General features: G+C 41.9%; 1 protein-coding gene and 1 long non-coding RNA gene across 2 annotated transcripts; one reads left to right on the top strand and one right to left on the bottom strand.

Moving 5' to 3' along the window:
• Positions 1 to 30: 30 nt before the first annotated feature.
• On the bottom strand, positions 31 to 27,982 carry slc12a1 (solute carrier family 12 member 1). Its single transcript, XM_063188360.1, has 24 exons — positions 27,907 to 27,982; positions 22,284 to 22,379; positions 21,604 to 21,743; positions 20,877 to 20,987; positions 20,043 to 20,154; positions 19,761 to 19,888; positions 19,236 to 19,320; positions 15,141 to 15,289; positions 13,426 to 13,533; positions 12,116 to 12,239; positions 11,226 to 11,327; positions 10,886 to 11,044; positions 10,477 to 10,576; positions 8,352 to 8,463; positions 7,563 to 7,703; positions 7,241 to 7,347; positions 6,386 to 6,468; positions 4,785 to 4,880; positions 3,937 to 4,065; positions 3,585 to 3,696; positions 3,051 to 3,137; positions 1,923 to 2,058; positions 1,302 to 1,369; positions 31 to 712 (listed from the first exon to the last, which is right to left on the bottom strand). Exons 1-24 carry the CDS (start codon positions 27,971 to 27,973, stop codon positions 577 to 579), a joined length of 2,688 nt encoding a protein of 895 aa, XP_063044430.1. The 5' UTR covers positions 27,974 to 27,982; the 3' UTR covers positions 31 to 576.
• On the top strand, positions 592 to 1,649 carry LOC134438754 (uncharacterized). Its single transcript, XR_010032642.1, has 3 exons — positions 592 to 672; positions 1,340 to 1,396; positions 1,583 to 1,649. It is a non-coding gene; the product is annotated as an uncharacterized LOC134438754 (long non-coding RNA).

Here is a 27,982-nt window from a genome sequence, read left to right as displayed (position 1 = left end):
GGTTAAATTCATTTCTGATTTATTCCTTACACAAATTAAAGCAGTAGTAACAATGTTAAATAGAAAATATACAGAGAAGCATCCAAACTTCATACAGTAGATAAAACTAACAAACCTTAAAACAACAAATGTACCATCACCAAAAACAAAGAATTTCACAAAATGTACAGATTCTCAGAATTTGGCTACTTCAAGATATATACTGAGGGAGATATTGTCCCTTCATTAAAAATACTAATTAGCTTATTGGCTATTTTTCTTTACAATCTCTAGGCTATCTACATTTCACTTGTTCATTTCTGCCCCAACAAGAGGCCTTGTAACTTGGTGTTAACTTGGTTGCCTTCGCTATCTATGGATCTTACAACTGACCCCAAGAATATTTACACTGACTGAAATTTTCCACTGCCAACACCAACACTTGTCTTGTGTTTTCTCCCTAGATCCATAGGACAGTCTGCATCCACCCTACAGGGGGCAGCACAGCTGTTGATTGTGTTACTGCTCTAGTCCTTGTTGAATGAACACACAAGGGTTCTGTTGGTGAAACGGAAGGCCATGTTGCCGTTCCTTGTTCTAAGAATAGAAGGTCAGCACACTCTTGTGGTTCCCTCGGATGAGCAGGGTTGGTGGAAGGTTTTTCGACAGGATGTCCAGCCAGGCCATGTAGAGGTAGTCAGAGATGGATCCTTTGCGGGCAATAGGCAAACTCCTGCAATAGAGAAGACCCCTGGTTAGCTGCGCGGAAGTCTGCTGCCAAATCTGCCAAAGTCGTTGTCCCTCTTCATCGCAGTTTATGATTTTGACATGATAATGTGCATTAAAGGGACAGTTGGGTCAATTTCAACATGCAGTTGTAATGCTCACACTACCCTGGACTTGTCAGTGCCTGAGATTTTTTTTTCTTCTTCTTCAGCTGTTTCCGAGATCCTGGTCATTGTAATGGGGGCAGCTCTTTGTTTACATTTCAAAAAAACATTTTTATTTATTCCCAAAACCATCCAAAAGGTTATAAAACATCAGCAGACAACTAGCAAACAGCAGTACCTTTTGGGAAAATATTTGGAGTTGGCCTATGTTTCATTTTTTAAAAATGTAAACAAACGCTGCCCCCATTAGAATTGCTCATATCTCGGAAAGGGCTGAGCCAAAAAATGTGGCACAAGTCAAGGGTAGCGTGAGCAATACAACTGCATGTTCAAATTGACCAAACTGTCCCTTTAAACTATAGCCTATTTCAAAATGTACTTATCATGATTTGACTTTGATGACTGATAACAAATACATATCAAGGGACTTACACAATGATGAGTTTGGCTGTTTTTGATTTCTCTTGTAGGAGTTCATTCAGGCGGATCTGGAGATTTGTCTGGAACAAAGCAAGGGAAAGACACATGTAGGTAAACTACAATTTACAGACAATACAAGAAAAACAAATCTACTTTTATTTGCTCTCTAGGTTTAGTCATCAGTTGTCAGATGGAAGAACGTAACGCTGCTTATTTACAATTCATCAGTTTATTTTTTGGTCTGCTGGCGTTTAGTCCTTCTTCAGAGTAACCCAATATTTGTTGTACGGCAGGTGTCACCAACGTTGTGCCCGCCAGCGCCAGGTAGCCCTCTAGGAGCTTCTGAGGTCCCCACCAAGGATGTTAATAAACAGTGACGACTACCAGATTTTAGTCACAGTTAATGCTTTTCTTGATTTAAATGTGAGATTATTTATTCTTTACAACCTATAAACAAATTATCTTTCAATAATAGCATAATTTGAGAATGATGCCAAGACATCAGTAGAGGATTTTGAACAAAAGTAGCCCTCGTGTAGCCCTTGGTAGCCCTCAGGCCTAAAAAAGTTGGGGACCCCTGTTGTACGGTATATATACAGTATGTAATAGGCTATTTGGTCATCTTCACTATACCTTTTCCCGGAACGACTCCAGCTCAGTGTCTGAGATCTTCCATGGGTTCTCCTTCCTCATGGCCTCTGCCTGGGCGGAGCCCGTGTTGCCCTCGTTCAGACGGAAAGGTGCGATCATGTCATCAAACGCCTTCAGGCTAAAGCAGCGGAGAGGACCAAGATCAGAGATGCAAGCTTACATCAAACCTTACACCTTCTATACAATGGCTACGTTTACATGAGACATTTAATTCAGACTTAACTCACTTTAATTCTGAATAAAGCTTAATTCCGATTTGAAAACGGTATGTAAACACTTCACAATTCAGAATTAAATGAAAGATCAAAGTAAACTTGACAGAACTATTTAATTCGGAATTATTAATTCGGAATAAAAAATGTCATGTAAACGTAGCCAATGACTACTTCCTAGTTAAGCAGCCCTTTCATTCACTGTTTGCTGTAAAAGCTTAACTACATCATAACAACATTACTATGTCATGAAGTCTCTTGAGCAGCAGAGACATGGGCATTGCTAGCCAGGTCACACCCTCCTAGTGGCGCAAAAACTTTGGGTTGCTTTTAGTCAGGCCAAGAGCAATGCAAATATCATTTCCGTTCTCCGGAAAAAATCGGGAACTCCACCCACTTTGTCGGAAACCAGTCAACCAGTAGCAAACCTAGGGAGGCGGGTCAACCATGCCGTCTGGGAAAACGTTAATTGTTTTGCTCTTGGTCAGACCAAGTCTTGAAGAGATCTGATAATCAGGCAAGGGGGCATTGCCCTTTTGGTGACAAGTTATAGGCTGTGCGTGAAAGGGTTACGGTCAGGAGCGGATCTAGCCAATGCGGGAACCTAGGCGAAACATCAACATGGGGCCCTCAAACGTCATTATAAAGACATACAAATCTGTATTTTGGTGCAAATTCGGTGTTTTGTCTCATATATACTGTATCTTCGATTAGATACGGTGAGTGCATAAGTGATAAAGGCTTTTGTTTGTTTACTGCAAATTATGTGACAGTTGGGGGCCCCTATGGTGGACAGATTTATTCAGGGCACAAGGCAATTGCCTAGGTTTGCCTAATGGAAAGTCCGCCTCTGGTTACGGTCAAACAGACACAGACAGACAGATGTCTTTGAACTTACCTGGTAGATTCAGGTGTGGCATTCATGTCAGGAATGACATGGATATCTGTACACATGATCCTGAACTTCTTGAGGAGCATTTCCATCCTGGAAGTGGGAAAGGAAGTTGGTTTATGTATTTATCAATCTTTGTGGGGGGTTTTGTGAACAGTACATGTTTTACACAGATCACATGGCTTTATTGGTACACAGAGCAATTTTGAAAAATGTTGCTTGGCAACAACACTGGCTGGCTCCTAATTTTGTGATGGAGTTTTTAATTTTTGCTGCTGATCCAAGTACTCTTCATAAAGCTGTTATAATAGTGATAAGACAGGTTTTACCAAAAAAGCAGAACCTACTCTTCTGGGGGGCGCTGTGGTGCAGCGCGCTAACTAAGCCCCCCACATTAGGGCTTGCATGCCCATGGGGTCATTTCCCAGCCCTACCCCGTATCTCTCTCCTGCTCATTTCCTGTCTCCTCTCACACTGTCCTGTCATAATGAAGGCCCAAAAAAAGCCCCTTAAACATACGTTTTAAAAAAAAGAACCTACTCTTCTTTGTCTTGCTGCAGTCGTCCTGGCAGGCCGGCGATGAAGATGCGCAGCTTGCAGTCCTTGAACTTCTTGCGTGTGGTGAGGATGTAGGGGAGCAGCAGGGTCAGGCCTGTCAACCACAACAAAGACTCCATTTCAGCCCTTTAGTCACCACACAACATGTAGCAGTATACTATATATGTATAACATTGTGTGTGTGTGTGTGTGTGTGTGTGTGTGTGTGTGTGTGTGTGTGTGTGTGTGTGTGTGTGTGTGTGTGTGTGTGTGTGTGTGTGTGTGTGTGTGTGTGTGTGTGTGTGTGTGTGTGTGTGTGTGTGTGTGTAGGGTCTTTTATCAGTGGATTAGTTACCTCCATCGTCAAACAGCCACCACACGTCAATAGTGCCTTTGCCCATTTTCCCGGTGAACATTTTGCTTGCAGCCATCAGTTCCTGGTTCTTCTTTGCGTCTTCAGGAGACTGTGTGACATTCAAAGACACTGGGCAGAAGAAAAGGATTCTTTAGACAAGACTCAAGTCAATACACAATTGATAGTTGTAGCTGTGACGCCACAGTCTTATGATACTATATTATGTCATATTTGGTTAAATATATTATTACAGTGAAATTCTGTTTCTGAATGAAGTTTCTGAATGATGTGAGGTGTAATAGGAGAAGAGAGGCTCTAATTTGGCATTCTGAGCTCCGGGGACACTGCATTTCCTGATGCGGCTACGTAGATAGGCTTCCTAGCTCCCCCAGAGAATGAAAGTGACTACATTATATTGGATTACATCTTCACAATGCTGTTTATGGGGAACATTTGATTACTTTTTATTGTGACTGTGAGTGTGTGTGTGTTTGGGGGGGGCTCCTATTCTGTGTGTGTGCGTGTGTGTGCGTGTTTGTGGGGGAGGGGGGGGGGGGGTTGTACGCGTGCATATGTTTTACAAAGCTTTAAAAAATAAGTGTGTGCCATGTTTTTTCATCTCTTTCACGTCTTTGGGGCTGATAACACTCTGTCTACTGTGCACTCTGTATTCAGGAAGTTGAGTCTTTGGCACATTGAAAATGTGTTATGTGCCAAAGACTTACAATGGCTGATTACCACAAATGTCACAGAAAATGATATGAAATATATGTTTTGGCATATGCACATGCGATAGATAATATACATATACTATGTGGTTAATACATGGGGATGAGACATGAAAGCACCTCGTGTTGTGAGCACTTGGTCGGATGATTTCTTGGATTTCTTGGAAATGCCTCGGCCTCCATTTTGGATCGGCTCTGCCTGTTGCTGCATTCCTTCTGAGGGTGCACAGAGTCATCGCATTGTTGTAAACACTAATCATTGCATTACATTACACTTACGCAACTCAATCTATCCCCTGATACTTTTGTCCAAAGCAACATACTGGCTATAGTTCTTCAATAGTTATTACATGGTATTGGTTATGGTTTCTGTAATGTGGAGTTGGTTAGGTGCCTTGCTCAAGGGTGGGATACACCAGCCCTGTCATCTAAAGCAGTGGTTCTCAAACTTTTTGTGTGAAGTACCACCTGAGAATATATTGACCTCTCTGAGTACCACCTTGACAAACAATAGAATATCACAGTAAAGGCCTTCCATATTCACTTTTGCCAGTCAATACAGGAGAGGTTCATAATGGCATCAACTGCTACGGTCACATTCAATGCAAGATTGTTTTTAAATTTCTTGCTTGCCTAGTATTATTCTGCATTATGTTTTCAGATTCATACAATTCAATATTACAAAATGTGAGACCAAAGAGACATTTTCAACAGCAACAACTTGATCAGCCTTCAAATCAATGCACAAAAAAAAAAAATCTTCCAAGTACCACCAGAGATGTCTCAAGTAGAGATGCACAGGATCCAAGATCCGGTTCCGGATCCGGCAGGATAATAGGGTTTTTCACAGGATCCGGTATCCGGCAGTTACCTAAAAATCAGGATCTGGTGCATCTCAAGCCTAGGTTTTTCAGTCAGTCTTTCACAACCCCAATCGCTACATGGAGTGAAAGCCCTTTGGAAGCGGCCAGTGCAGCCAGTGTGGCAGTAAGCCAATGAGTCTAAAAAATAGTTTGAGCCAACGTAATAAAAAGGGCCCACGTGTGCGAGTAGGCTGTATGTTTCAACCCTTTCGTAGGATCTGGTATCCGGTTCCGGATCCGGCAGGATCTTAAGCAGTGGATCCGATATCCGGCAGGATCCTAAAAATCAGGATCCGGTGCATCTCTAGTCTCAAGTACCACCAGTGGTACCACGACTTACCACAGTTTGAGCATCACTGATCTAAAGACCACTTCTATAACCAGCAGGCCCCATCTGCCACTAAACTATTACCTTGCGTTACTGTAATACCTGCATATCATACAACTTGAGAGTCCATCAGCTTGACACAGCATTTTCATATGCTGTTGTCATTTCTTGACAGCTTCTCACTGTGCAACTATATGCACCAAATATAATCTGTCAAATCGTCTTTGCATATTGAGCTGAAACAATATAAATGTTATTTTGGTGATGTCGGTCAATAGGACTTTGGTTTTAGTCACTTAGCAGCTGACCTTTGTTTCAAGTGTTTATCATGTCACTGATATAGCCTTTATCTATACACACCTGAATATTGATTATTAACAGTTGATTGATAATTAGGAGGAGTGTATACAACTTTGGACCATCGCACGAGGTTTTTATATCTACGGTATACATGTGCTTTCATTTACAGAGCTCTCGTGTCCATCTAAAAAATGTAATGAATTTTGCGCACAACTCTGAAGAAAACTTACCATTACCCATAAGGATGTGAGAGATATCAAGACCCGGGGCGATCCTCAGAAGCACATTTCCATACTCAAGGTCAAAGGAGTCGCTGAAGGGGAAAAACAAGACAGTCGAGTTACTGACTTCTCACAGTTTAGAATGTCATGTTGGCTAATTGTTTCCTTGCATAGTAAGAATACCAGTGCTAGCCTAACGCTTTAAAGAGTTGACATTAACTTTTCACATACATTAACATTAACATTAACAATTCACATAGCATGTGGTCCCTCTCCAAAAAATAGTGTTCATTTTATTTTTTTCTCAGTGTGACATTTTCACAGTTTTTTCTACTCAATTTTGTGTAAGAGCTGTAGAATTGTAATTACTCTGGCAATCTTTAGAATTTTACACTGTCTTTTGACTCAACTGTTATTTGACTCTCTACAGTGTTGTAAATACTCTATTTGGATTCATACAGGGTAAGCTTACTTTGAAATATTGTGCTTTATTCATGATGAGTGTGGATTTACTAGCCTAGGAAACTAGCCCCACCCGCCAGCGGCAAACATTATTTTTGCCTGCAAGTGGGTCTAGCCTCAGACAATGCCACAGACAATGCCCCATGCCCTGAAACTGGCTGACCAATCACAACACAGGATATTTGTTTTGATTTGTTTTGAATCTTTGGATGCAAAGCGGAAGGGGTTTTGAGGGAGAGACGACAAAGCCTTGGCCAATAGGCACAGATACAGTTTGAAAAACAACGGGTTGTTCTCATCAACAATCTTCTGATGTGTCATTGATCAGGGCCAGACTAAATATTCACATTTTTCTCACATTTATTCTGGCTTGTCAGGCTATGGATTTACAGCAGGACTTACTGAAACACCCCGACATAGTTGTTGACATCCTGTCTGTCGACTGTCTTCCAGTCACTCTTGAAGCCCATGATGAGAGTATTGGGCTTCAGGCGGCCAAGCCCTGCAGCCTGTGAAACGGACGGCACAACCCAATGACAATGTTTATGACCTGACCTGAGGGTAGTTACTGAGGTACTAAAAAACAATACGTCGATCTGTTTGAAAAGCGTAAACATCTGATGGAACATCCTTATCACTACCTCGGTGATAGCGGAGCCATAATCTTGCCGCTGCACCGGTTTGTCATTAACTTGACAGTTTTCTTGTCACCGACCGCACTCACCTGCAGTAAAGTCGCAGCTCCCGCACGGAAGTTGTTGTCCACCACTAAGTTGTAGAAGGCCTTGCGCTTTTTCTTCTTGATCCATCCGAGGTTGCGTTCAATGGTGCTATTTATCTCCTCTAGGTTGTCAACTCTCGATCCCTGCATGGGTTGGGAAGGTGATGAGTAGAGTAGAGTAGAGTAGAGTCAGTGGATAATCATGTTGTTCACCTCGGCGGGTCTCTTAACTCTTTACTGAAAAGACTCAACTGCTACAACATAACATGTGATTTGATACAGAGAGCCTTAACCAATAGTTTAAAACTTGGTTATTACACTTTTGGGTGTGAGTAAGGTCATAACAAAGGCTCTGCACAAAGGGCCTACAGCATGCTTACAGTAGTCTATGTGAGAAACATTGATGAACAAAGCATGGGAAAGTCCTACTACATGTTCCCTTCTGCTTGTGTTTTTGACTCATTTGATTTCTCTACGTAGCTTGACTATCTGGCTGAAGAACTGAGCCAGCCCACTAGGAGGGAGCAAATTGGCTGGAACAACCACGTGGTAGAACGATTATTTCTAATGTGAGAACATGCATCTTTGATGAGGAGGAACGGGTAAAAGGATAAATCTTGTATTTAGCACTTTTATCCCATTTTCTGAGTTGCCTTGTCTGCAATGTAATAATAGACTGGTTCAAACTAAAGTGTTTTAGGTTTGCTGCTGTCAGCCAATTTGGATTTGTCTCGACAACATGCATTCGCAATCATCTGGTCCGTAGTAGGGGGGGAAAAGAGAACCTCTCACCTTAAACACTTCGCCTGCAACACAGAGGCCAAAGTTTTTGGAGAGGCAATGGGCTATAGCCAGGAGAGAAGGCCTGTGCATCGGCGAGCCTGTCATCACCAGACACTGAGGCCTAGGGAGGAGAGGTAGAACAAGGTGCCATTAGACAGATTCATTATCGGAAGCTATCCATGATCAAATGCTCTTGTAGACCCTTAATGCACACCGTAGTACATCAGTGGCACGCTGTAATAGTCATTGAAAAGTGAACTACAAACCCCAACTCCGATGAAGTTGGGACGTTTGGTAAACAGTGAATAAAATCAAAATGCTATCATTTTCAAAACATTTAATCTATTCATTAGATGGAGAATAGTGAAAAGACAACATATTAAGTGCTAAAACCGATAAAAAAATATTGTTTTGGGGGACATATGTACTCATTTCTAATTTGATAAATCCAACACGTCTCAAAAGAGTTGGGACGGGGACAATAAATGGCAGCAAATGTCGAGGAAGACTAAAAACAAAACAAAAGACAATACTTAACAGTTAAATACATTAACCGATGAGATGATTTTATATAAAAAAAACCATGTTAATTCCTATCTTGGACATGAATTCACCAGCTTAAATGGTGGGTGTATTCCTTGTCATGTTTTGCAATGTTTTCCTTTCCGTAGTGCTTACAGTGTGACAGGTCTTGACCAAAAACCCACCATTTTATCACCTGCTGGTCCTTATGATGGAGCCAAACTGTTAAAACATAGTAGAGAATGCAATTTGACCTTACTATGTGGCAGTAATCGAAGATCTCCCTTCAAAATATAATGCATGAGTGGCTTTTCATGCTGTTTAAAACCCATTTATACCATTCAGCACTGTATTTAACTCTACAGATGAGTGAGAACATCTTAACCAATGCACTACTGCACCCGCATGTCATCATGGAGGCTGACTTTTGAAGCTAGCACTAACACAAGTGGGATGGTCCATTTTCACTGTAGCACAGGATGTGCAATGCTCTATTATTGTCAAAAAGAATGGACTTCTACAACTTCTGCTGACTTCTGTAAGCAAAGGACAGTTTCCCATGTCGTCTGGGTCTATTTCAAGTGAGCTCAGGTGCTTAGGAGAATGTTACACCCCTGTATCATTTTCATGCATTAAGCATTCTTAATATGGTCAATTTTCAATAGCTCTAATTCCTGGAGTGCTAGAGAGAGACTACAGCCAATATATATTTCATGATGTCATGAACCTATACAATGATTTTATTAACAAAAATATGTCTTATATACACTCAATCGTGGTAAATCAAAGGGAATTCAAAAATGTATGTAATAACTATGGTAATTATTCCCTTTGCATCTTTAATTCTGAGTGACTCAGCCTCTCTGTGATGATCTTATACCTGGACACCTATATTGTCCGTCAGTACAATTCATTTTGAAATGTTCTTCTTTGTTGTTTTATCTTATTTGGATGTTTACTAAATTTCACTGATCCCCGTCCCAACTCTTTTGAGACGTGTTGGATTTATCAAATTAGAAATGAGTACATATGTCCCCCAAAACAATATTTTTTCTCGGTTTTAAACACTTATATGTTGTCTTTTCACTATTCTCCATCTAATGAATAGATTGAATGTTTTGAAAATGATAGCATTTTGATTTTATTCACTGTTTACCAAACGTCCCAACTTCATCGGAGTTGGGGTTTGTACCATTGTACTGAAATACTATGACAAAACACAGGGCCTTTAGTAATGCACTGCGACTTGGTAATTGCCATTCTGGTAACAGCAAATTTATTACGCTGTGTCTTAACGGGTGAAATTAGATATCCCATAGAGTTTAGTGGATAGGGCAGTGAAGAAGTGGCAGAAAACAAGTGGGAGAGATACAGAGGCATGACCCCCCCCCACACACACACACACACACACACACACACTCATGGATAGGTGCAAAGCAAATCAGGTAAAAAAAAATCAGGTAAAAAAGGTATCATCTCGCTCTGTTGATAAATCACTGAAATCATTTTTGAAACACTGCTTCAAGTTTGAACAGTAAAAAAACAAAGTAAAACAAAACAAAAATACTTTGTGTTGTTGTTTTAAGAGAATGCCGAGTTCTTTTGTGCCCACCTGAAGTTCTTTACGTGGTCGTCCACACCAGCCAATGAAAGGGCACCGTTCACTGCACTGACAAACTGCACAGCCTGTGTTGAGGAGCCCCAGTTGACGTCTGTGGAAGAGAGAGAGCACCTGCCTTAGAATGCATTCTACCACAGGCAGATATCATTGGTACACAAGAAAGACCCTGTTTGCACGCACATGGATATTTCTGTAAATGCTTGAGTTTGGCCTTGTACACGTAAATGGAGTATCAGAAACCTCTTCTTAAAACTTAAAAAAATATCTGTTTTAGCAAGCTAAAACACACGTCACAATGGAGTTTTCAATTTTAACCACATGCCATGTTTAGAAGTAACCAGCTCAAAAACATCCACCAATGTGTAACCAAGGCCTTAGTATCACAGGGGTTGTTTCTTACCTGGCTTCCTAATATACGTCACGTAGATGAAGAGGATGATTTCTATTCCATATGTAAGAAGCGCAGCCCACCAGTTGATGACGAACATCACAGCACAGCACAGCACGGCTCCAAATAGGGATAGCCACATGTTGTAGTACTTATAGGCAGGCCGCCATCCTATTGAAAAGAATTGATGTATTCAAGTTGTATATGTAATATTTAACAAGGAGAGTTCACTCTCCTCACCAAAATTAGTAATTGTATAATTTTTGTATTTGTGTTTTCATATAATTCTATTTCATTAAATTAGCCTATTTATTTATTTATTTTTTTATTTGAGCATTTGTGTACAACTTACCCGGCGACTTGGCGATTGAGGCGTGGAAGCATGAGAAATTGATGAGAGCATAGGAGGCCAAGAAGAAGTTGGAGATGATGGGAGCAATAACATTCAGTTCAGCTGGAAAAAAAACCCATAAAATGCATATTTTATATACAGTGTATATACATATATATATATATATATATATATATATATATATATATACATATATATATATATATATATTGTCTTATTTGTGACTTTATATTATGACAAGACACTGAAGGAGTGACATGAAACGAATGGGCGAGAGACCCGAGCCGGAATCGAACCCGGGTCGCCGGCACAGCGGTCCAGTGCCCTACCGTACGTCTAGCCACGGTTGGGCCAAAATGCAATTTGTAATGTACAATAACATAACATCACAACACAATGTAATGTGATGTAATGTAATGTGATGTTATTGTATATTACAAATTGCATTTTGTACACAGGCATCATTTAGTTAAGAAAATGAGAACTCCAGGCTCTTCTATTAGGTATTAGATTTACCACTACCAGAAGGTTAACTTAACCTGGTTTACTCCTAAACCAGGGGCCTGTACTAAGAAACTTTTTCAGGAGTAAACCAGCTTAAGAGGTACATCTTCTTAAGAAAATGAGAACTCCTGGCTCTTCTATGAGATGATTTATCTCTTAACCTAACCTGATTTACTCCTGAACCAGCTTCTTGGTGTACCCCTCTCGTTTATTAATGAACCAGCTTCTTATCATACCATCTCATCTCAAGACAAAAATCTGAACACTAGCATCTACGCCTATCTATGCATTTTAAAAATGACAACACATTGTAATTCATTGCATAGGCCTACAATAAATTGCATTACAGTACTGTATATGAATAATACAATAATAACAACACCTACCGATGATGATGAAGGCCACAGAGATGATGAAGGTGAGGACGTAGCCTGGAATGGGCTCATTGTTTTTGCCATAACCTTTGGCAAACATGCCCAGGCCTGGGTAGATCTTGTCTTTGCACAGAGCCTGCAACAGCAACAAAAAAAACAATTCAGGGCACGTTTGAAATCTGTGAATCCTGCATGGTGTGCTTATTTTGTTGTTGAAAAGAATATATGAAGAGCTCTTTTCCAAAACGCTATATTCACCATTTTTTTAAAAAAAAATTAATATTTTAATTTACTGTTAAGAAGTCCTATCATCTATGTGTGAATTCTTGCCATTCAAATGTTTGAAGAACATACTTTTTAAACCTCTATAAAATGCATTTTACAATGCAATTCAATGGAATGCCCAATACAAAAATGTCAATTTCCCAACATTCTATAAAATGGATATATCTCATTTTGGAAAAGAGCTCCTCATATTATTATTATTATGTGTCTTTAGCAGATTGTAAGGCATGGCCCCGTAAGACTTGTTGTTTCCAGAATGGCTCTAAATGTGCAGATGTGCTGAGGTGCTTAGGTCTCCATATGGTGCTCCCCCATCATTGTAAGGCATGAGACTTTCCTCCCTCACCTCTCCTTATGTTGTTATTATGCTTCCTTAATGCCACTTTTTTTTTTTACCATTGTCCATGTCTACGCGCCCCACCCTTCCCTCGTCTTACTGTATTGATTCAAGATTCAAGATTCAAGATTCAAGATTCAAGATTTTTATTTGTCACGTGCTTCCTTGTGCAAGCACAATTGGCAGTGAAATGGGGATTGCAACTGCTCTGTGCTGTGTTGGATGGTAAAAAATAAAAATAATAAAATAAAATAAAATAAAAAATAATTAAAAATAGTTATTGTCTTAATTCAAAAAGCGGATGGCTTGAGGAAAAAAACTCTTACGCAGTCTCTCTGTTCTACATCTTATGGAACGTAGTCGTTTCCCTGAGGGCAGCCTTTCGAACATGGAGTGACTAGGATGGAATGTGTCTTTCATAATCCTTTGTGCTCGTGTCTTTGCCCTTCTTGCATATATATCTTGCAGCCCTGGAAGGATGGCGCCAGTGATTTTTTCTGCAGCATGCACTACTCTGTGCAGGGCTAGCTTATATTGTGCATATGTAATGTAGAGTTGGGCTGACAGGTCTGTTGGGTTGACAGGTCATGACTAGGCAGGCGCATGCTCAAGCACACATGCACGTGCACCCGCCTGCCCGCATGCATGCGCGCGCGGCGCACACACACTACTAATACACAGCCCTATGATGGAAACCCACCTGGAAGACTTTGGGTGCGCTGACAAGAGAGGCGAGAGCGGAGGACAGAGTGGCTGAGAAGGTTCCAGCGATGATGAGAGGACCAAAGCCGGACACCATGGTCATGACCTGGCAGAGTACAATGGGACAGTTCAGTTGTAATAAGGGGGAGATGCTGAGCGCTCTTCTTTGTTAGACAGTATACTCCAATGCTGGTGCTCTTGAAGTTAAACGACAAAGTCCATTCTGAAAAAATTTGTTGGCCGTTGGGCCTACTTCAGGCGACTCTTGCATAGAGACAAGGAGTTGTATGGTGTTTAGTAATTTAAAAACCCTTTATTGGTCACGCCCTGATGAAGACCCTGTGAGGTTGAAATCGGTTGGCGTTTTTAGTTATGTACCCCAGTTAAAATAAAGGGTTTTTAAATTACTAAACACCATACTACTCCTTGTCTCTATGCAAGAGTCGCCTGAAGTAGGCCCAACGGCCAACAAGTTTTGAAGTTCAGTTGTAATACTTGACTAAAAAGAAACTGATGTTGTACCATCTAATTATGCCCCAACTTGTAGAAGTAGGCTACTAGTGGAATATTACGTTTTTGATAGCCAGCTGGATATCTTTGTGATTCATTCTAGGGACTGGGCTCAATTCAATGAGTTAGTTCGCTCCTGTTGTCACGGAGGTGAATTGACGTCATCGACGTCGTTGAACTCTCGGCGGGGGAAAAAAACACCACGCCCTTTCCTGCATTCACACGCAGGACGACTGAGGAATATACCCCCCGCTGACAGTACGTCTATGCTTTACCCCAGGTCTGCACAGTATGACTATGTATCCCCCTTGAGTCTGCATTGAACTATACTACTGCACATTTGACTTGTTACTTTGACAGGGGCGGGGTAGCAGTGAATTTTGGGGTGTGCACACTAGAGCATGACACGGGAGTGGGTTTTCACTCCTGTCCCATCCCGGTCCCAGAAAAAAAATCCCATCCCGTCCCATCCCGGACTGGAGTAAAAGAAACAAATCCCATCCCGTCCACTCCTGAAAAGAATGTTTCCCAATCCTGCCCACTCCCACTCAAAATCAATCCCACTCCCGTTTCGTCAAAAAACAAGGCTTTTTTAATGAAAAAATAAGCCAGCATTCCAGCTCCCTTTCATTTGTATTCCCGCTCCTGCCCGCTCCCATTCATCTTTATTCCTGCTCCTGCTCGCTCCCGTTCATCTTTAAAATTTTGACTCCCATCCCGCGGGAATCCCGCAGGACCCGCGGGACCCACGGGAATTCCCAAAAAATGTCATCCTCTAGTGCACACCTTACCCCCAATGCGTGTGTCTCTGATAACTCTGCTCCTCCAACCCCCCCCCCCCCCCTCCTTTCAGTGTATTATTACACTATTTATATTATTAAGCCTATTTGTTATATCACATTATTATTTATTACTATATTGTTTATATCTTATACATTTACATCATTTGAATGGCAGGTATGTATGATAATGTGCTAAACAAATCCTACTGCTACATTACATTTTGTACAGCCAGGTGACATAAACAAGCTAGGCCTACTACACAGGACCACAGAGAAACATGAAGGCATAGCTGCAAAGAAAGTGTTGGCGAGTCAATGTTTGGTTTGTTAGGAAGAGGTAGGCCTATACAGTACCAACATGTTGGCGTGTACTCCCTGTCATGCATGTGTATATAAATATGTGTGACAAACCAGTCATTACCTGGAAGTTGTTCATCAAGCCATATTTGCACTTCGTAGTTGCACATACTGAAAAGTCATATCCAAATTCACACGCTGTGCTGAAGTTACAGAACTCCCCTGGTCCCAAGGTGACATTGAAGCCAGTTGCATCACGAACGGTAGTGGCGGCTGAATGGGGAACACAAAAGGGGCAGCATATTTAGTGAAAGTGAAAGCCCATTGGGAAACTTCAACTCCCATTGTCATTGTGACACAGCACTCCACAGCACACAAGTGAACAATGCACGTAACAAAATTGCATTTATGCCTCACCCGTGCAAGGGGGCAGCCCTCAATGGCACCCCTGGGGAGCAGTGCGGCAAGATGGTACCATGCTCAGGGTACCTCAGGCAAGGAGGAGGATGGGGGAGAGCACTGGTTGATTACTACCCCCACCAACCTGGCGGGTCGTCGGGAGTCGAACCGGCAACCTTTGGGCTACAAGTCTGACGCCCTAACCGCTTACCGATGACTGCCATGAATGTGCTTTTGAACATTTTATAAAACAAATGAATTCTACAACAATTCTATAGAACTTTCATTGTCTGAACAGTGTCTGTCAATGATTAGTTGCAAAATAGCAATGATATGATGACAATGTGATATTACTATTTAATGCATTGAGGTACACGTCAGGTCCGTACTCGTATTAAATGTGTCCATGTCCAGGCCTATTGTGATATTACTATGTAGATTTGTTACGGAGGGATATATTGTGTTAGTTGCATGTAGACTAGTCAGCACACTACCACATCCACACCACATGGGGGCACTGACTGGCTCTGTGCCTTTAAGAACAGTGGAAGCCATCTTGAAAGGGGAGCGGGAGAACCATAGAGGTAGAAAATAACACTAGAGAGGACCCCGCCCCCCTTTTTACGGCAATCTGTAGCGGCCATTATCTGTAGGTAGATCAGAGAAATGGAAATTAACGGAGAACGAGGCTCACCTCTGTCAAAAATGGCTTAATCATGTGAAAATGTCCATCAACACACTGTACAAGGACAATAGTTGAAGTGTGTTGCTAACTATGTTCATAAAAGATATTATTTGATTTTTAAATGTATTTTATCGACTCATATGATTTAAGCAGATATTTAGCCTGACATTTCAAATCTGGTCTTTGATTAAAGTGTTACTTCATATTTACACAGTTTTAGTTAATTTCTTGACAGGGGTGGGCGTGTTCTCCATTGACTTGCATTGCCTGAAAGTACCTACACTACCTACGGAAGTTGGGAAGCTCCAGCTGCCATTTCCCAGTGCTGTCGCAAATTGCTGTGTCCTCTCTAGTGTTATTTTCTACCTCTATGGGGAGAACACCTGGGAAGTTTGCTAGTGAACTGGTGAGCAAGAGGCATCTGCTCGCACGCGGAAGCTGTTTGGCCAGCGTTGGAGCTACCCTGCTCAGAAAGCTCGCAGAGATATGGACCCTGAACGTGTTGGGACATTTGAACATTTGACATTTGAAGATCGTGGGGTTTCCCTCACAATGATGAACGCTGGAGGAGAGCCAGCTGGAGAATGGCTCTGAGGATTGAGCTGGCCATCAATGAAGACATGTGTTTGTGTTTGCCCGAGGCTCAGAGAAGGTATGTTTGGTTGCCCTTTCACCACATCCATGCACTTAGTATCTTACATACTGACGTACACGTTTTAATGCACACATAATGTTAGGAGAGTTAACAGGGATAGAGTTAACTATCATAATAGATTGTATATATTATGATTGGGCCTTTTATGAGCCCTGGTATTTATTAGTTTTTAAAAGGCACAGTGAGGCTTTGCAGAAATCCTGTGGTAAAGTAGCATGTGTAAAATATGGATCTATCTATCTATCAGAGTATGGGCTGGACTGGGGAAGCAATAGGGCCCGTGCACTTTTGGCTTAAAGGGGACCTTCATAATTAGCAGCACAGAACTGACTCACTAGTGGACCCCACACTTACATTTGAGGAGTTCAGATGCAAAACCCCCTAAGTGCCTTTTCAGAAAATAATTTTAATTCATTTTTGTTTAATACAAAGCTATCAACATTGCATATTCTTTTATTTTATTTATGTAATACAACTATTTATATGTATTGTCAAGTACATGAATGTAAACCAAACCAACAACGGGGTTCTCTAAAAATATAGAAGTGCAGGCCTTCAGAGATGGAGTTAGGGGGTTTTGCATTTGAGCTCTTCGTTTACATTTTACATGAAAATAGGAGCCCACGAGGGTGAAGGGCCCACCGGGAAATGCCCGGTATGCCAGATGGCCAGTGGAGCCCTGCAGAGTACCCTGATGTAGAGTGAAACTAAAGTACAGTAAGGTCGCCAAATTCCGCCCACTTCACTGATCACTTCACTGAAAACGTGATAATGTCACTATTTCAAATACTATTTAATTATGCTATCGTATATTTTTGGATAGCGGCAACTGTGTAGATGAGGTAATGAGCAATATTAGCTAACATTGGTAGCCCTTTCTATCGTAATTTGGCGATAACGTCCAGCATGTCCAAAATCTAGTTTCAGCACAATTCACTGGCGAAAGGCTCCCAATTCCGACCGCTTGATTTCAAGTCACGTCGGTATTTCCGTTACTGTTTATTATTCCTTCATGCTATTGTGCTGATTTCGTTCACACTTGTAGTCCTGGCTTTACCGATGCAGGAACTGTGATTAGTTTGGTCGTTACTGTGGAAACGGTTGAATAATTTTGGTCCTAAAGCGAAACAGGGAAGCGGCCAGGGCGAGTTTTTAGCCAGAATGTCGTCGTGAAATTAAAGTTCCATGCTGCCGTTATGACACCCTTCATTACAATGCTGTTTATGGCCGTTTGACTCGGTTTTAAATGTCATCACAGTCTCAAATTGTAAGCATACAAACTCTGTATCATGCCGATATCCATTCCTGACTTAAACAGTGGATAGATAATTAACTATCATCACTTATAAGTAGGCGGGCGGAATTGGGGGACGGGCGGAATTAGGCGACTTGGCTATAAGTCCGCTCCAAATAGGGTTGCCAACCGTCCCTTGAAATATGGAATCGTTCCGTATTTAGAGATAAAAGTACGGGTTCCGTATTGAACAGAAACGGGACACGGGACGTTAAAATGCGTTAAAATGCCGGAAATTACATCTAAAGGGGGATTCATACTTGGCGTGACTGGTGTAAGTCTCCTTCATACTTCACTCGCGACCTCACTCGCGCCATCACGTGACCCAAAATGACGTCACACGCCGTGGCGCGAGCTGCCGTGTCGCGACGTCGTGCACCCCACATTTTTTGTAACATGTCGTGCGCCACCAGCGACCATGCAGGTAGGCAGACAAAGCAGGAGTTGCGAAGAGAGGCTACAACTACTGTAGGCTACTACAGAATGGATCCTGCACCATTTTAAGGATAATAAAATGTCATAGAGAGTTATTTTATCTTCTCTCTTAAATGTTGTTCAGTGAAACAATTGTTTACTTTGTTCAGAAGCACGTTGTGTTCGGCGATCTATTTATAAATTCTGCCGCCAGAACAATGCTCTCACATGGTCTTGGAATGATCAGGCAATAGGCTACAACAAAAAATATATGTTTCAATGTGGTAAGTCACAAGTCAGATGTTCAGTAGCCCTACAGCAGCCGTGTTTGGCTTTCTATTTTATACATCCATAGAACTCACGCTGCGAGTTGCGAAAGATACTGCCGTTCACAGACCTGTATTGCCGTTTCTCTCATGAACAGCAGAGGGCACTTCCGACAATGCGAGCAAGGCGCTTTTGAAGTATGAATAGTCTGTCGCAAGTGATGACGTCATTAATGGTTCTCGCGCCACTCGCGACAAACTGCGCACGTGAAGTATGCAGAGCCCTTAAGACATGCTACATTTTCTGGGGGAGGACCCCCCAGACCCCCGCCACGATGACGTGCCCCGTAATTTTTTCACTGACAGTTGGCAACCCTAACTCCAAATAATCTATTTGAAGGCAATTACGCAGATGGCTGAAATGAAATGCACATGCATGTGTAGAGGGAAAAAGGATTGACACTGTTCTGTTTCATTTTGCGTAAGGAAGAAAGAGATATGCTTACCTACACAAAGTGCCACACCCAGGTATGTTATTCCAGTGATTATAATGGCCAACAGTGTGCCTTTAGGAAGAGCTTCATTGGCATCCTGAAAGGACAGATGAAGATTATGGACAGGAATTTACAACACAGAACACGGAACGACAATTAAAACAGAAAAATCAATAGTAAAAAGAAGGGACGCAAAATAGAAGGCACAGTTGTAGAAGGCAAGAAAAAAAACAAGATTATTTTGATTTGATTACACTCTATACACTCTCTTATTAAAAATGATTGTTAACTCCATGGGTTAAATCTGGGATGCTTAGCAACACTGGCATCAATTCTGACCTGACTTTGTATGAGTGCCTAAACAAGTGAAATCCATATAGGCTACTGGATCTCAAATGGTGCACTTGGGCACTTTGGGCACTATGTTTTAGTGCATCACCAATACGCCATTCGCTCTGAAACATGAACACTGAAGTGCACAAGTGCACCATTTGAGATTCAGACACAGAATCATGATAGGGAAATAGATTTCTATACCCTAAGATCTCCAGATATGTTGGCTCCTGCCAAAATTCCTGTGGCAGCTGGGAAAAAGATGGCAAACACCGAAAAGAAGTTCTCGTTGTCCCGGAAGTCAGGCATGAAGTTTTCTTTCAGAATGGATACTGTGAGGAAAAAGAGGGTGGATCACAATTTAGTAATATACTAGTTTGGTTGAACAAAAGCCATTTTCTGTGTTTCACAGCAGTAAAACTGAAGTGGTATTATTAATTATTATTATATATAATAAATTATAAATTATTAAATGATGCTACCCACAATGGTAATTGAAAAATCCTTGTGACTGTTTGCTTGGAGTTGCGGGAATGAACGTGCCGACAAACACGTTGACGATAGCAACCAGTAGGATCACCAGCAGGACAAGCTGGGCCTGAGCAAAAAAAAAATAAACGAAAAGAAAGAAAGAAAGTTAGTCCTGACACAAGCTATATGTCCATGTTGAACAGGGTGCTATTTGGGTGTGCCCCCCTTCTGGTCTTCCTCTACATTATTTGTCCCATATGGAAAGGATATTGTAAAATCAAACACAAGTTTTACAAGGTTTTTATGAATCTAAAAGATTTTTGGTTAATTTACTCCTGAAAATGGCCCCTTTTGGTGTGAAACTTGTGAAACTTACTTTCTTTGTATCCTCCACACATATAATACATAATAACATGGCTGGACTGGCCACCTGGCATAGTGGGAATATCCCGGTGGGACCTGCACCCTTGTGGGCCCCTATTTTCAGAAATGTTAAAAAAAAAAAACTTTTCCCCCCACATTTCTGAAAATAGGGGCCCACGAGGGTGTAGGGCCCACCGGTGAGTCAGTTCTGCACCCCTAATTTTGAGGGGACCCTTAAGCCAAAAGTGCCCAGGCCCTATTTCTCCCCCAGGCCCCCAGTCTGTGTAATAATTCTGCATGTCATTAAGCAATCTAAAGATAGATAAAGCGTAACATGTACATTTCAGTACGTTACAATACGTTTCAATAGGCCTTGTATCATCAAATACAGTATATCGAAATATGCCTGCCCTGCCCAATGTATTCTGCTGTGTACTGAAGGAGTGAGCGTACTGTACGTGGAGCTTGGTCATGGTCCCGCCTTACCTTGGCCTCCCACTCCATGCCTGCCACCGAGATCAACAGAAGTGCCACCACAGTGATGCAGCCGATGATGCGGATGTCATTGACCTCGTCTACCATCAGGGCATCATAGTCCTGTAGAAGAAGCTGCTTTCAGTACATGCAAGAATAGCATACTGTATGTCGTGTCATGTGTATATGTGTAATGCAAAATGTATGTTGTAGACTATGTAAGTACATATGAAGAGTTCAGATGCAAAACCCCATAAGAGCCTTTTCAGAAAATAATCTTAATTCATTTTTATTTAATACAAAGCTATCAAAATTGCATATTTTTTTTAATTTATGTAATATAACTATGTATTATCAAGTACATGAATGCAAATCAAACCAGCAACGGGGTTCTCTTAAAAATATAGAAGTGCAGGTCTTCAGAAATGGAGTTAGGGGGTTTTGCATCTGAACTCTTCATATGTATGATGCAAAACGTTGGTGGCTGCCAGAGGTCCCTGTAGGGGCCATGACAAATTGAACTCTCTCACTCCACACCCTCAGCCCAACACACACGTGTGAGGCATAAATGCAATTTCGTTGTGTGCAGTGTTCACTTGCGTGCTGTGGAGTGCTGTGTCACAATGACCAACCCCAATTAAGATTGCTAGAGTTAGCAGCCCCATCACTCTACTTATGGTTGCTTTTTTTACCACCAGGGGCACTCTATTCATATTGGTTGAGGCGGTTCATATCTTACCACAAGAAGGTCTCTGACTGTCTCAGCAAAGCCGACCACATACATGGCCACGGCCACCGCGTTGGCAAAGGCAAAGATGAGACCGATAGAACCGCCAAACTCAGGTCCTAAACTGCGGGAGATCAGGTAGTATGCCCCTCCTAAAAAAAGAAAAAAAAAATCAAGTCAATGTTTGGCTGTCGCCTGCAACTCACAGCAATATCTTTGGCAATATACTGTATATAGGCCTACATAGCCTACATAGTCCGTAATCCATAATTCTTATGGTAGTTATCAGTAGCCTGGCATTATGTCATTTAATTAGACTAATCATCAATTGAAGATAGAACAAGTTATGATGTTTGTAGAGGATTTTAAACCATTGATGCCTACAGCACTTACAAAAAAGGCTGCTGAATGCCTAAGCCCTTTTCAAGAAAAGTTGCCCTCAGCCTATAAAAAGATTTTAAAAAATCTCAGCCTCTGAAGCACATAAAAAGATGCCATGAGTTGCTTTTAAATGCGAAGACCATCCTCTTGAATTAGAATGTGTTCATTCAGCATTAACGTACTAAGAATTTTAATAAAATTGTCTTAAATCTCATGAGCCAGAATGTTTCGTCATGCAGCTCCAGGCGCCAGGGCCAATGTTGCGCAAAGCAACATCCAGCACCAATGGGTTAATATGTTTGTCTCCTCACCTCCTCTGACGACTCCGTTGGTGCAGATGGCGGACATGGACAGACACGTGATGATGGTCACCACCATGCTCAGCAGAATGATGCCGCAGCCCAGACCTAAGACAACACAACATTACACAACACCAGTCAGGCACACGGAGCTGAGATTTAGATGTGCTAACTGCATGAAAAAGTGTGGTGTTGTAAGAAGCATTAAATGGTCCTGACAAAAAGGGACACTGTGCAGGAAATGGTCAAAAAAAGTACTGCAACTATGCTGCTCATTGAAACTGGGCTGCATATTGCCAAATTTGATCTTTACATGAAAGTTTACTAAGTAATAAACAAATATATCCTAGTATGGTCCAAGTAGAGTCATTTTAGCAGCTAAAAATGGCAATTTTTTTTATTCAAAATGGCGGACCATGGAGAAGATCCCCCTTTTCATGTATGAAAAGTGCATTTTTTCCAGTCATAATGAATACTTAGAATTTGATGGTGGTGGTAAGTATTCATGAAAAAGGTAACATTAGTGAATGGGCAGCATGAATTCTGGAAATAAACAACTAAAAATCTCACACAGTGTCCCTTTAAGAAAATGTGTCAAATTTAAATAGGCAGCAATAATACAACCAAAATCTTCACATTAAAAAAAAATATATTTCATAGCATGAATATACTCCATAACCATAGACATAACATAGTTCGTGTGTCTGTACATCAACTGTATACGTAGTACTGTACATACGTAGATGTAGTGGTTTGAATTCGACTGCAATACTAGTTTTGGCCTCAACCCTTCATGCAGCGCTATAGTATCACAGAATGAAGAATGAATGAAGGGCTCTGACTGACACACTGTGAGAGAAGAAAGGTCATAACGAACAACCAGAGACGTGCGGTCAGGGTAGGCAGGGTAGGCAGTGCCTACCCTGGGATAAATGTCTTAAAAATAAAAACTAACACGTGTTTAAAAAAAAATTCTTCAGAGTTCACATAGGCCTACACAACAATAACATTGATTCAGCATAAATTATGAGCTGTTTAAAGTACAGTATACACAGGACAACGATCAAAAACCTAAGTAATCGCACGAAGCAAAGCGCTCAGGCTTGGGCAGGTTGCCGTGGCAACGCGCAGTCCCGGCTGGTAGCAGAGACAGGCTGAAAGCAGAGCTTTCGAATGCCAGCCAGGCAGCCCGGTAAGGCTCGCTTTTCCTCTGCCTACCCTGCCTTCAATGCTGTCAATGTAGAAGTTTGCGCATGCGTATTAAGTTGTCACATAGCTTGTCAATGGGACTAAAAGCAGAGCCTTTACTCTGTGGCGGGAGTATGTGAGCCAATCACAGCGCCCAAAATGAAAAATTGTTACAATTCAGGTAGTAGCCAATTTCTGCCCTACAGGCAGCTATGATAGCAACAACTAGCAAGGCAAGGCTTGTTCAAATCTCTAGCCGTATCGGAAAGGAAAAACATGGCAGTCTTTGGCTTTTTGTCTTTATTATTTTAAAAATGCCGAGAAGTAGCAAGAAAGACGGTTCAAGTGACAGACAGCTGAGCCGTTTGCAATCGCTGCATTGTGGAAATATTCAACATCAGATGGGTAGCAGCTTCAAGTAGTTTGCCCTGGGACAAAATGTCTTCATCATGTCAACCACCCCGGGCTTTTAATAGAACTAGCTTGTATGAAAAACACAGCCTACTTGTGATTCTGCTTTAAGGTAAGATTCATTTAATTATTATGCTGCGGGTAGCCTTTTAACATGAACATGCTCAAGTTTTTTTCGTGGTGCCTTTTGTTGTCACCGTTTTGTCAGGGTGTTGACATTGAAGATTGGTTGTGCGGTGGTTGGACATGAATAGACCGTGTGTGTGTTATTATGGACGCGAGATTGTTTTTTGAGCGTACGACATGACTCCATTTCCCTAATTTATTATGATGATGACTACGCAATGCGTGAGTTGTGTGGAGCCTGTTAGCAAGTGCAGCTGCGTTCTTTTGAAGTGCGCGGTGTGCGAGTCGAGATCAACGTGGAACAGGACGATTGACTGGGGATGGTTTCTCGGAGTGCTTCCGCACTCACAAATTGACTTTATTTGAAACACCTTGCACAACCGTAGCTGAAGTGTTTGAGAATACTATCACGCACAAGAATGAGTCTCAGAAGTGGTTTCGTTGGTTTACTCGATACTGTCTGAATGCACGGGTCATGTTTGCAAGCAACCCGCCCCCTTGCCTACTTTCCTTCTTGTCTGTGAGTGTTTGATTATCAGCACAAAACGCGGCAGTGAGGCAGGAGCTGTTACCTAGGTTGGTTTATTGCTAAATGTTAATCGTTTCCCCCTCACATGCTATGGTGTGATTCACAGTTGGTGAACTAGACATTTTATCTTCAAAAGTAGGCTACACTGTGCCACCCTCCATCCATGTGAAACACCCTGGCATGTGCAACAGAATAAACAGAAGAGCAACAAAATCAACTGCTAAAGCCAAAAGTTAAAGCTTTCCCCCAAAAATGTTGTAGCTTTCTAAATTATTATTGTAAAATGTAGGCCTACAGGTCCTTAAAGGTGTACAAAGTATGGGTCCTGGAGCTAATTTGGCAATTTGGCAAAACAAATAAGTGTAGCTGGCCTTTTCAAGAAATTGAAATTATGTTTTCACTTATTGTTTCAGATTTAGGTCTACTGACAATGTCCAAATGTCTAAATAGTGTAGCCTATTTACTTATTTAGTTATTAGAGCTGTGGTGGTTAAGCACTGATGGCATCTTATAGCCTACTTTATATAGTATTTAGAGAAACATAGGCCTACTAATTTGTTGCACATTAAAGACCATATCAGCATGTTTATGTGAATAGGCCTATTTGCCTATTCAAACCATACCTTGTGGCATAAGGCCCCCCCCTCTCTCTCTCTCTCACACACACACACACACACACACACACACACACACACACACACACACACACACACACACACACACACACACACACACACACACACACACACACACACACACACACACACGTTACATTTCAGATCTGCATGAAAGGGGACTATTTGTTCAAAGTTTTTAGTCTTTTGTAAAAGTTTTTTAGCTGATAGTGACTCTCCAGATTTGGTTAAAATACAGGAATTGCATCTAAGAAATTACATTTTTTTCTGGGGGAGGACCGAACCCACCGTTAATATATATATATATATATAAATAGATATATATTCTATATTTACTGCCTACCCTACCATACCCTTCACTGCACGTCACTGCGAACAACTAATAAAATCATTTCAGCACCTTCAAAGGTAAAGTTACGCTATAGTGGCACTCAAGTACCCATTTTTTTCTTTTCTCAAGTCAACTAACGCCTTGGGGCCCTGTTCTCTTACTCGAAGTAGCACGGTAGCCTGCAGAGCCCTCGGGGGGGCCCCTCGCCTAGTCATTAGTCACAGGCCATAAAGGACATTAGCACCTGCCCACTCATCAGGAATGCACTGCCGTTTGCACAACACTGCATAACAGAGTACTTTGTATACTACTCCACAGTGTTCATTCAACAGTAGACAACGAGACAACTAGCCAACACTATCTGTGTTTAAAGGGACACTGTGCAGGAAATGGTCAAAAAGGGTACTGCAACTATGCTGCTCATTGAAACTGGGCTGCCAATTGCAATTTTGATCTTTACATGAAAGTTTTCCAAGTAATAAACAAATATTTTCTAGTATGGTCCAAGTAGAGTCATTTTTGCAGCTAAAAATGACTATTTTTGGAAATTCTAAATGGCGGACCATGGAGATGATCCCCCTTTTCATGTATGAAAAGTGCAATTTTCCCAGTCATAATGAACACTTAAGATTTGATGGTGGTGGTAAGTATTCATGAAAAAGGTAACATTAGTGAATGGGCAGCATGAATTCTGGAAATAAACAACTAAAAATCTCACACAGTGTCCCTTTAAATTCGACTCTGTGAGAGTGTGGAATTAATACGGACAAATTGAATGCAAACTGTACGTGGACGGACAAGAGGTGAAGGAGGACTTTGGTGGCCCGAAGACTTAAAAAGGCTATCGAGTTTGCAGGACTCCGTAATGGGTGCGCCTGATGACTGTGGCAACCAATGCGATTGGCCAAGTGAAGTGCCCCCTGCCATTTGAATGGGGATTACAAGGCCCGCTGCGCAGTGCGCACACACCCCATGTTGTTTGACCTCCAGCTGAAGGGCGGGTGGGAAAGCAAATAATGTAGCAGGCCATGGCCCCCGCTGTTCTCTCCTACCCAGCAGCATACAGTCCAGCATACCAACCAACCGCGCACCGATGTTCTCATACAGTCCAGCATACCACCCATGCACCAATGTTCTTCCCCAGCGTACCCCCCCACACACACACACACACACGCATCAATGTTCTTCCCTAGTACCGATGCCCACCCCCCTACCCTCCACATATGCACACACACACACACACACACTCACACACGCACGCACACACACGCACGCACACACACACGCACACGCACGCACGCACGCACGCACACACACACACACACACACACACACACACACACACACACACACACACACACACACACACACACACACACACACACACACACACACACACACACACACACACACACACACACACACACACACACACCTCCCTGCTGTTCTTCCTCTCCAACAAATCCCCCTCACTTGCTTGCTACACACACACACACACACACACACACACACACACACACACACACACACACACACACACACACACACGCGCGCGCTTCCCTTCTCTACCTGACTCAGCGCTGCATGCCTTCTTCCCTGTTACTTCACCTCTCATTGCCTTCGAGTGCCCCAAAGGGAACTTCTCCAGCTCTATACTTTGCTTGTTACGTGTAATTAACTTGACATTGTCACCGTGTGGGGTAGAAGAGATGATGACGGTCTCCTAATCCTCAGTTATACATGTGGATGTGACTTGCAGTGGGGAGGGCAAGCTCAGCATGCATACTTAAGCAGCCGTGCCCCCTTTTTAAAGAGGAGGTTGAAGTGATTACTTGAAGGAGGTTCGCACACTCCTTTGGATTTTTCATTGGCAATGACGTTTCGACCTCAAACGTCATTGCCAATGAATGAATGAATAAAAACAAGAAAAAATAACTTAAAGAAGAAAAAATCCAAAGGAGTGTGCGAACCTTTTTTTAAAAAAATACGTAATCTTTGTGTTCAGCACCAGGGATTGTGCACAAGTAACTCTCTACAAGTGGATTACTTGAAGGAGGCCATTGAAGAAGAGAAGGGTGTTGAGGAATCTAAGGAGGACGGGTACACTACACAGTCATTTGTATCTATCTGTGTTAATTCACCAGTGACAGAACCTACTTCTCCCTCCGTGGTCATTAATGTACACTGAAATGTAGAGGTGTGTGTGTGTGTGTGTGTGTGTGTGTGTGTGTGTGTGTGTGTGTGTGTGTGTGTGTGTGTGTGTGTGTGTGTGTGTGTGTGTGTGTGTGTGTGTGTGTGTGTGTGTGTCATACTAACAATGAATTTGGACGTTTACTTATTTTAACATTGGAAAATAGAACAGCCATCTTCACAAATTGATGACTGCATAGATCTGATGGAAGACAAGACACTCACCTGCCCCCGCCTGTCCAAACACCCACGACAGGCGGATGAAGAGCATCACGCCCCAGATGTTTAGCATGCATCTCAC

The sequence above is a fragment of the Engraulis encrasicolus genome, chromosome 22, assembly GCF_034702125.1.
Source record: "Engraulis encrasicolus isolate BLACKSEA-1 chromosome 22, IST_EnEncr_1.0, whole genome shotgun sequence".
NCBI lineage: Eukaryota > Metazoa > Chordata > Actinopteri > Clupeiformes > Engraulidae > Engraulis > Engraulis encrasicolus.
This window is presented reverse-complemented; position numbering and strand designations above follow the sequence as displayed.